A 10,915-nucleotide genomic window follows, 5' to 3' on the forward strand; every position below is an offset into this window, starting at 1 on the left:
CATGGCCAGACTGGGGTCGGTGATTAGCGTCAGTAGATGCCATTGCTGGGAGCTGCTACAATAGCGTTATTATTCATTGTTTCCTGCCTGCTGCCGGTGTCTCTGGCATAAGTTGGTACAGCATAAAAAGTACAGCCTGGGACCAAAAAGAGCAGAGAGTTTAAAACATTCAGCTAATGATGCTGACTTTTGGTAGGGGAAACATGGCAGATGGAAGAGGTTTTAGAGAAGACAGTGGATGTTGTGATTTATTTGCTTATTTAATGTCAAGAGTTTGTTTGAAGGTAGCAAGGTGGTGACCAGGCGTGTCTTTTAAACACGCTTGCCATAAGAGAAATTATGGCGAGTGCTGTGTAGAAACCCCAAATATCTTCAAAGGGGATGTTTCCCCTGTGTGGGCTGAGTCAAATATCGCTGGTTTTTAGAAATTTCCTTAGGCTTGATTTTTGGGTCTGATAAGGGCAAAGCTGCCACTGAGAGACTCAATCCAGCCTCTAAGCCACCCGTGCTGGTGGGAGCCGATGGGGCAAAGGCCTCCAGACTTGTCCCCAGGGTCTTAGTGAGAGCCTGACTCTGCAATTTTTTGTGTCTGTGCTGCATTTGAAGTGCGTGTATTAACCTGGTGATTTTGAGGGGAATCAAATTTGAGGCTGTGGCATGGTCTGGAGGAGGAGAGGACAGAGGCATGTGTGTGTGCATCTGTTTGCTCTGTTTGGGTCTCTGCTGTTGGTGGTGGCATGCTTCAGCTTCTGCTGGCACTGGGATTTTTGCAACCAAAGACCTGTGTGCCATTCCCAGCTCCTGCTTGTCGTTAGAGTGGAGAAGTCAGCTGAAGGCCTCCTCAGGCTTGAGATCAGCTTGTTTCAGCGTAGTTTATGGTCAGGCAAAATAGAATTGTCCCTATGGGCAGCCAGTGAGAGCTCCTTGCTGTCGGATCTGTGATGCTTCCTAATACTCATGGGCATTGTGTTATTTATTTCTTAGGCAGTCCACTTTGTCTAATTAAAAGGAAAAGAAAAAGAATCCTACTTTATCTAAAACAAAACCAACCCGTCCTCTCTCCACCTACGCCGCATTCAATTATGATTAAAATTGCAACATGACCTAACAAGAGTTGGTATTAACGCTCACGCTGTGCCAGTGTCCATGTTTGCATTTTGGGTTTGTTGTACGGGATCCAAAGATGCGGTATTTTTTCTTTTAAATGTTGGATGTGCTACAGTGTGCGGCTGTGTGGGGTGAGGGGTAAATTTGAAACAGTAAGAGCACAAAAGGGAGCATTAAAGGCTCAGTTCTGCAAGGTGCCAAGCATTGCTATGATCTGGCAAATCGCTTAAGCACATGTTTTAACTTTAAGCACATGAGCAGTCCCATTGAAAGCGACGCATCGGGATGAAATCAGAGCTCTGGGACTGTGTCATATTGATGAAGAAAAGAGAGGACGGGGATCTAAAGGTCTTTTTTTTTTTTTAGGAGCTGTAGGCACTTGCACACACGCAAACATGCACATGCGTTCACATGGAAGTCTGCAAACTCCTTTTCCTCCTTCAGGGGCAGAAGGACAATTTGTTTGCTGAAGTTACAGTTTTTAAATGATAAGCACGAATTCATGCATGTGAAAGAAGAGCGACTTGGCTAAATTTGGCTTCGCTAAATCATTATCACAGCTAACAAAAAAGCTGCTGTATACACTTTGACACGTCGACTTTTTTTTCCCTTGTTCCTCCCCCTTTATGAAATGGTAAATTCTTCTTTCAGGCTCATTACCAATCCTTAAATAAACATGAAGGTTTAGGCTGCAAGAGGGTGTAATTAAAAAGTTGGGATTCTTGCTCTTCGCCACAGCATTATTTCCGATCTGGAGCCCGTATCCTTTGAAGCTGAGCTGAGTTGATGGGACCGGGCTGTGCTTGCGGTCGGGCCCCGCGAGCAGCTGCCCACCACTCTCAGTGCGGGTCTCACCCGGCGCTCGCTGGAGCCAGCGTGACTCATGCCATTGACTCCAGCAACTGTTGGTTCAGGCCCTGACTGCAGAATTAGACCCCTGGGGGGTCTGAGAGAATTAAGATGGAAAGGCATTTTGGCATTTAAATAATATTTTCCCCTCTGGAATGGGCTGTGCCAGCGCTGCTAATTTTGATGAGTTCTATCAGAGGTTTAGCACTCACTTTTAGGATGCCCTTTGGCACCTGATTCAGTTCATATATAATTTGGGATTAAAGTACCTTGGGGATTTTTTTTTCTTTTGCAGAATTGCTATTTGTTCTCACAAGCCAGTTTCTGGAGGCCTCTGCTGATGTGCGTCAGTCTTGCAGGGTTGATGTTTTCTTTCTCGGAGATTTTGCTGATGGCATCTTTTTTCTTTCTCTTTTCAATATGATTTTTTTAACACGGGTGCTTTTCTCTCCTTCCCTTCCCCTGTCTCTCCCCCTCCTTCCCCATAGTCTGCAGCCAGGAGGGCGGGCACGTCCTGCGCAAACTGTCAGACCACCACTACCACCCTGTGGAGGAGAAATGCCAACGGCGATCCCGTCTGTAACGCCTGCGGGCTCTACTACAAGCTGCACAATGTAAGTGTGACTGTAACGCTCCATAACAAGGCCTCTGTTGCGGTACTCGATTCTCCAAACTCTTCCTTGGCTTAAGGATTTCCAGTCGCGGGTGGTGCAGAGACCTCCTTTATCCCTGTGGGGACCTTGGGGGTTGGAGCGATGCTCCGACGTAGCCGATCCGACTCGGGGAGGTATAAAACAGGGCTGTCCATGGGTAATGTTAGAGCTTTCCCATGCCTGAGCCAAGAAAGGAGGGGTGGATCAACACAGAGAGACATTATCCTCTGCTGATTGGGCTCAGTGTGTTGGAAAAGACAACACGCCGTCCTGCAAGCTGATATCCCTTCTAGGCGTAGCTTGGTTCCTCCAGCAAATACAAACTCTGGAAAAAAAGCAAAATGTGCCAGCAGCTATTTAGATCTTTCTTGGGTTTGCGGCTGCCTTTGTCCTGTTCCTCTGCCCGTCCCCAAAGATGATTTATTTAGGTCTCGTGTTTTGCCCTGGTTGACGCAAGCGGTTCCTAAACCAAAAAAGACTAGATTTAGTTAGTGGGTTGCAGAGTCTGCTCAACCTGTGATGTGAATTTTAAAGAATCTGTCATGGAAGGGAAATGAAATGGCTGGCAGATTTAATCTGATATCTCCATGCAAAGCCAGCTTACAGGAACCAGGGATATGTGCCCCAGGGAAAGAGCTAAAGGGATCTGAAAAGTCTTCTACCGAATAATACTGCTAATAAAGGAGTCTTAAGGCTACTCCTGTTACTCTCATTCCACATGTGGCATTAGAATAATTATTATGTCAGAAGAAGGGAAGACTTTCAATCTCTTTGCTTTGATATATCTTATATTTTTTTTCTTAGTGGTCATTTGCTTTATGTTTGGCCTAGAAATCTCAGGCTATGTTTTGCCCTTCTGTCCACCCATGCAAACACACCAAAGACAGATCGGGTTTCCTGGAGCACCCAGCCCTTGTGGTGTCTCAGTCCCTTGCATTTGTTATTTCAAGCTCTTTGGTTTCTTATGATGAGTAAACAAGTTCTGATTAAGCAGAAAAAAAAAAGAAAAACCAACTGTCAACCAGGCTAATTTTCACCTGTTCTCTGTGAGGCATCTCTCTTGGAAACCAGGAAAATGTGTTTACCCTTTAGCGAGCAGGCATCTCAGCACGTTTCAAGTCCCATGTAGCAAGCAAAGCTTGTCATCAAACTCTCAGTGTGGTCACTGCAAACAAAGGGGTTGGACCCAGAGTGAAAGCTCTGAGACTATCCCAAGAACATATTCTGTTTGCTTTTTCTATGGCAAGAAGGGAGCAAGGTCAGCCAGCTTCACTGGAGGAGTCTAGGCTTGTGCCGTGTTTTCATTTTGGCCTTGTAGCCACCAGTAGCAGGACTAGTATCACGTAGACTGGGAGACAGATAGGGACACCTATACCTGGGCTGCTCCCCCTGTACCATGGCAAAGCCCTCTGGAAAAAATAGGCTTCTCTCAGGTGCCATTGGTTGGACCTGTGTTTGGAAGAGATGACTTTTACCCTTGAAGACAGTGTAATTTCTCCCCACAACTACAAAAAGTGGCAGGATGATGCGTTCAGATGTGTCTACCTGCATTGTAGACATCTGACTGGAGGAATCCCCCTTAAGATGTCTAGAATGGTGCCTGGATGCTGAGGTTCTCCAGAAATGTGCTGCAAGAGCACGTCCTGTTCTTTTTCATGCTAACGCTGTGATCCTAGTTGTCCCGAATTGACCCCTTAGATGTACTGTTTAGGGAAACTCTGATCCAGCTGTGAAATTTGTGACATGGGGCAGGCCTTGAGCACGTTGGAACCGTTTTCATATTCGTTAAAAACACTGACAGCTGCTTAAAAGCTCAGCACAGCTACTTAGCAAAGTCAAGTAGTATCTTGCCTTACGAGCAACTCCATTAATGGGACCTGGTTAAATAGAACCCCTAGAGGACTGAGATGCTGTGTGCAGCAGTATAACTACGCAAGGATACCAAAGACTAGCTGTGAGTGGGTAGATCCTTTGATTTTACTTTTTTTAAGATGATGCTTAGTTGTATCAGTCAGACTGCAGTGAGAAACAGTCAACATTGGAGCAATAGTCTTTGAACGTACCACCCTCAGCTTTAAAGGTCCATAATGGTAGAGCATTGGAGCATTATTCTGCAGCCCAACAGGCTTTAGAGGCTGTGACTCTGAAGGCCACATTGTGCTTCAGGAGCCAAATACTTCAGGAGTAAGTTTTTTGTGAGCAGTGGTAAGGCTGGGACAGCTTCACGGAGATGCTTTCTCATTTTGGCTGCTGCGAGGCAGGACCTAGGGAGCTGAGCTAACTGCCTTGTGAATGGCACCAGCATCATCCTTTAACCAACTCAAGGCAGGGAGGAAGCTTGGTGGTTGCACGTGAACAAGGTTCCTTGGCTGGAGCTAATTGGTCTGGTCTGTTCAAGTGCAAGACTGCTTTGTGCAGGCTGTGATCCTGCTCCCTGTATGTACCTTATCTGCACTGGTTCTCCATCAGGAGAGGTATTAGAAATAGAAAAGCTCATTGTAGCCTCTCCTTCCCAAACAGCTGAGTATCTGCACAGATGTTGCCTTAATGACAGTGAAAGGTCTTCAGATGCTCAGAAGATACCGTTTCACGCTATGTTCCAATAAACTCCTGGCTGTTTTTTACCTTCCCTCCTCCCCATTTTGTCTTTTCTTTGGGTTTAATGAATTTTTCTTGGACCTTCAGATCATTATGGTATTTTAATGGATTGATCTGAAGATGAAACTTACCCAGTTTTTAAGTCCACACTGGAACATTTGCAGCGAAAAGGTTATTTTTTTGTCATGGGATTATTTTTTTTCGTGGGGCTTTATCAGTTTGTTTTACTGTTGATTCCCACAGCTTAAGCAAACCCATTTGTCAGTAGGATATAGGCAATAATCATAATAGTCTCGGGGTGCATTTAGTGAAGCTGCTGGCATTTCTCCCAACAAGAACTGGCTCCATTAACAGTATTAACAATGACTGATACTTCACATTGATACGGTGCCTTTCATCCTGTGGCATCCCAGAGTGCTTTCTAAGATATAGCCAGCCTGGAAGATTAACCCCACATTGTAACGACCATGTCTGAAGGATAAATCCGCTCCAGTGACAGGACCTTATTGAGGTCAATGGCAAAATCCCATTGTCTTCAATCAGAGCAAGATCAGACCTACAATGTTTAAGACTGTCCCCTGGATTTGGTCTGTTGAATGTGAGGTTCTCATCCTTGTTATTTTAGTCCTTCTTAGCAGCAGGATGAGCCTTCACTCACTTCAGGGATGGGTGGGAATGTATCTTGCTGTAGGTGCACAGCAGACTGGCCTGTGCCCATAGGAATGAGTGACTTGCCATTGTTTTTGGTACAAGTCCTCAGAAAAGGCCTCTTTCACAATATCCTAAAGCAGAGCTATGCGTCCCAAGAGCAGAGCAGTCAGTGTTTTGCATTTGATAAAACAAAGAGCATAATTCATGCCCATAATTAATTCGCTCCATCTGAAATTAATGAATTTCATATACATGGGCTGGGCTAGTTTAATTTTAATTTAGCATGTGTTTGTCATTTTTGTCACAATGGATTTTCATGAAGAAGGTCTTCCCTCTGCGTCTCTTGTTTCTCTACCCCAGAAACAGAGATGGGGCCATGGCTTTGATGTTTTGGGGACTACTTTAAGTCTGCTGTGACTGACCTTTGAAGTCACTGGAAAATATTCCAGCTCGCTGCTGTGACTGTGTTGGTCTTACTTCTCCTGACATTTATCTGAGTCCTTATCTGTTTGGTACTTGGGTCAGGTACCTTCTAGGGGAGTGATACCATGTACACCAGGATGATGTGTCCAGCTAACAGCTTGGATGGCATTTCTGCCTCTAGTTGCTGACCATGGCTTTGTCACCATCCTGAGCAAAACTGGAATTCCCATCCTGAAGTTTGACACCAAATCATGGCCTGGGCCAATCTGTTCTTAGCGATTGAGTGAGACATTGGAGATGTTACTCTGGGGACGTGCTCATTGTGATGCAGGGCACAACACCAAGCAACACAGGGTCAGGACCCCATGCTTGCTCAAAAAGCCAGCACAGCCCGAGTCTCAGCACTGCCACTTTGCCATCACCATCTCCTGAGCTTGCGCCTTTGCTGCTTCACCTGGAAATCATTTCTGGGTGCTCCTAAGTCTGTGTGTCATGATGTGGATCCTCACTGGGAGCTGAGGAGGCTGGAGCTCATGTGTGCCTCCGCAAATCCGAGCTGGGTTCATCAGGGATTGGGACTTCCAGGTCTCCTTTAGCATCGCTGCCTGGTGGGGCTCACCTGGGACTTCCTCCCACATGTGAACCTGGACAGCACATCCCTGCTGTCTGACTTTAAACAGGCCAGGCAAAGATTTCCCATCCCAGCCATCCAGCTGGAGCAAAGGCCCTTCCTTGTGTGTGTATCCCCATTCCCTTGTTGAGGACAGGAAGGCAGGGAGACGGGTGACGTATTTAAAGCCCATGACATTTGAGGTTTTTGCTTGTTGCTGCCTCTGGGCTGTTGGGCTGCACAAGGGCAGGTTCCTCCTTCCTACATTTATCTGCTGGAAAGCAAGGCTGCTTCCTCTGGCTCCCTTTATCCATAGGTAGAGGAATAAGCCTGTTTTTAGGATGAGATGAAATTTCCCATCACTGCTGATACAGAGAGCCTGAGGTCACTAGTTCAGATGGGGATGAAAAACTTTGGGATGCTTAAATCGGAGAAGATGCGCCTGCTCCTTTCTCTCCCAGTGCCTCTATCCCTACATAGAACAGGAAGCTATTGTATCTGTGCCTCCTCAGGGAGAGAAATCCGTGAATGATTCCCATGCAGCAAGGAAAGGCTTTAGGCAGTGGGCAATGAGCAACAAGTGAACCTTTGCTGTGATCTGGAAGAAGGGCAGCTGATTTAATATCTTATGGGTGAAGATCTGCTCAGGACCCTCACAGGGACATCTTTTCATTGTCTTTCACTGGGCCTGAGATAGTAGCTCCTGATGGATAGTGGATCCATTCTTTCCCCCTTTTCTCCCTTTTGCAGAATATTCAGTAGCACTGTCATGTGCTCATTTTTAGTATGAAAAGTAGTGTTCAGCCCTAGGGTGATTGCTGGGCTGTGGTGCCTTCGGCTATAGGTGAAATTCTGCAGAGGAGCTAGTGCAAGACCTCTATAATTTCCCATGTAGACTCCCAAGTTTAAATTTCAGGTTGTTTATGGATATTGGATGCATAAAGCCCCTTCTAAGCATGGTCTTTGGGGCTTTCATGGCACCTGTGCTAATATGTGTTGTGATGCTGGCTCGCTATGCAGTAGTAAGAATTTCTTACAGGAGGTCCAACAGACCTTTTGCTATCATTTCCTAACCCTGATGGGTGTGCAGATGGTCATTGCTGCTGTGTCTATCCATGCAGGAGAATCAAATACTTAGGTTTCCTACAGATATGTCTGCATAAGAGTAGAAAATGCTTTGCTGGGGAGCACAGATACATGTTTTAGCATCCCCTAAAAAACCTGGAAGGCTTTAGAAATAAAACCAGGTCAGCTAAAGTAAACCTGAAAAGATGGTCAGAGCAAAACTTTTCAAAAGAAGAAAAATAAGACAAATACCTGTCCCTTTTATAAAGAGTTTGCTCACCTCCTTAAGGCCACTGTGAAAGCTTGAGATCCCTCATAGTACTGAAATCCCAGCAGCTCTTGCCATTAATGGTTTTAGATCAGTCAGGAAGCCTCGGGGTGAGATGGTGTCCGCAGGGAATATTTCAAGATGATAATGATTGGTTTCATTCCTAAACACGGTGCAATTACCTAATGTACAGATAGCTGAATTGTTATTCATGTATGTTTTGCTCCAGTGAGGCTCTGCCAGCAATTTTCTGTCATCTTGTCTTCCGAAATGTCAACTAAACTTGGGATTTCCTGGTGGGATCTGAATTTTGGGATGGGGGGGGAGAGGTTGCGTAGTTGTGGCACATGGGGTTTACAAGGGAGGAGGAGGGCTGCTGGCTGTTCAGGTGGTGCTGGGCACATGAATCCCATGGTGATGCAGGGAGAAGGGATGGAAGCACAAGAAAAAATAATTGGTTTTTGTTTAGATTAACAGACCCCTGACTATGAAGAAAGAAGGAATTCAGACCAGAAACCGAAAAATGTCTAGCAAATCCAAAAAGTGCAAAAAGGTCCATGACAACCTTGAAGACTTTCCCAAGAGCAGCTCCTTTAACCCCGCCGCCCTCTCCAGACACATGTCCTCCATCAGCCACATTTCACCTTTCAGTCACTCCAGCCACATGCTGACTACACCGACACCGATGCATCCTCCATCCAGCCTCTCCTTCGGACCTCACCATCCTTCCAGTATGGTCACTGCCATGGGTTAGCAAGAGACTCCCCTGCTGAATGCTTACGGTCTCAAAATGAGATTTACTTTATATACTTGCATTTTTGCAGGCGTGTGGTTATGGGTCTGACGTCCCGAATCAAATGGGAGGGGGAAAAAAAGAAAGAATTTAAAAAACAAAAAAATTATTTGAAGGCATAAGAGAGAAAAAAAATTAAAAAACCCAGAAAAAAACTACAAAAAACACAAAAAGGAAAAAAAAAAAAGAAAAAAAAAAGACAAAAAAGTAGAAAAAAAAGTTTTAAAAAAGTGATGTTTGCCACTTTTTAAAGGAACTCACTATGGCGTCTATGTATTCTTACCCACTGAATCTGGATACCATTTGTGAATAAGCCATTCAGAACTTGCATTCCCTATTGGACAGGATCTCTAGTGCTGTGAAAAAAAAAAGAATAAAATGAAATAAAATAAAATAAAAAGCGCTGAACATTGCATATAACTTATATTGTAAGAAATACTGTACATTTGAGGAAGACTTTATTGCATCTGGAGAGCTGTAAAGAAAAAAAAAAGGCATGAAGGACTCCGAGAGATTTTTCTTTTGATTTTTTTTTAAAGGAAAAGAGACAAAAAATAAAGAGGAATGGAGGACAATTTAAAAACCAGATAAACAAACAATGCTGACCAAGAGGAAACGCGGTCTTACGAACAAATGGACCAACTGCCAGTCGTGTCTTCTCCTTTGATTTGATTTTATTTGTTGGTTTTGTTTTGGTTTCTTTTTATTTGGTTTCCGGGGAAGGGGGAGGGGGCTGGCTAGAAAGGTTTTTGGATGATGCATTAACTAACTGACTAATGAAATAAATAGCGAAAATCAATAAAAACCTGTAGGGAGATCATTCATTTCGGGCCACAGGCCCTTTTACATAGAAAGTACCAATGGTGTCAGGCAATCAGTGTTACCATGCGGACATTGCCAACAAGGGGTTTTCAGATAGCCATTCTCCAGGTCTATACGCATTGTGAACAAGTTCCTGTAATTGTTGTTTGTATGTATAATTCAACGCACCAAAATAAGAAAGATGTAGATTTATTTCATCCTATTATACAGACTGAATGGTTGTACAAATTTATTTACTGCTAGTGATAAGACCTGCTTTTTTTTCGTTTTTGTTTTGTTTTCATATTTTTCCTCCCCCCCCCCTTTTTTTTTTGAGAATAAACTAGATTAAATTCTGTTGACTTAAAAGTGTTTTGTGCTTGGGGAAATGGAATACGTTTCTTTATTACTATTATTTTTTGTTTTAAAGTTGGTTTGATGGTATTTATTCCATAGTTACCATGGGTACGGGAATGTGTGTCTCTGCGCTCATGCTGACAGCCAAAGCAGTGTTTGCAGTGGCTTGAAAATAAGAAAAAACACAGGACAAAGGAAGAAAAAACCCTCACAAATAAATGGACTGCATGTTAGTGTAACCCCACTGTCCGGCATGTCCCTGTCCCTTAAATTTCAGCCCAGCTGCTGCCTTCGCCTCATGTGAGGCTCCCACATAGAATGGGTCCCTTTTCGTCTCAGTCAACCATGGCCACCATGGTGGCAAACCTGTGTTGAGGACAATTTGGGACTGGGATAAGTGCAAAGGTATGGTAGGGTTCCTATGATCCTGGATAGGTTTTGGGCAGTAGCAGGAAAGACCCTGAGACTTTGGATGGGAACTTGAAAAGTGCTTTCTGCTCTGCCCCATTGGGTACTCAGTGGTATAATTTAATGGTCTACAGTTGAGATCTTGATATGAAATCAAGATGGACCAGATCCTGTTCCTGTGCTTGGAGGAATGGGCAAAACCTGTTACAAAGGGCTGGATGTGATGGTAGATAGAGGTAAATTCCCCAAAATTCAAAGACCCTCAGCCAGGCCCGTCCTGCAAGAATTTTCTTTGAAATAATGCAATTTGTATTAATACTATTATTGTTGAT

General features: G+C 44.4%; 1 protein-coding gene across 5 annotated transcripts in view; it reads left to right on the forward strand.

The window, feature by feature from the left end:
- The window catches only part of GATA3 (GATA binding protein 3), a 28,079-nt gene extending 17,895 nt beyond the window's left edge, over window positions 1–10,184 (forward strand). For 4 of the 5 annotated variants that reach the window (XM_030479803.1, XM_030479802.1, XM_030479805.1 and 1 more), the window contains exons 5-6: window positions 2,445–2,570; window positions 8,694–10,184. In XM_030479803.1, coding sequence (XP_030335663.1) covers window positions 2,445–2,570; window positions 8,694–8,978 — 411 coding nt within the window. In that variant the 3' untranslated portion in view covers window positions 8,979–10,184. The remainder of the gene's footprint in view (window positions 1–2,444; window positions 2,571–8,693) is intronic. The other variant, XM_030479806.1, reaches the window with a different exon arrangement.
- The last annotated feature ends 731 nt before the right edge of the window (window positions 10,185–10,915 follow it).

This window comes from Strigops habroptila, chromosome 3, assembly GCF_004027225.2.
Source record: "Strigops habroptila isolate Jane chromosome 3, bStrHab1.2.pri, whole genome shotgun sequence".
Classification (NCBI taxonomy): domain Eukaryota; kingdom Metazoa; phylum Chordata; class Aves; order Psittaciformes; family Psittacidae; genus Strigops; species Strigops habroptila.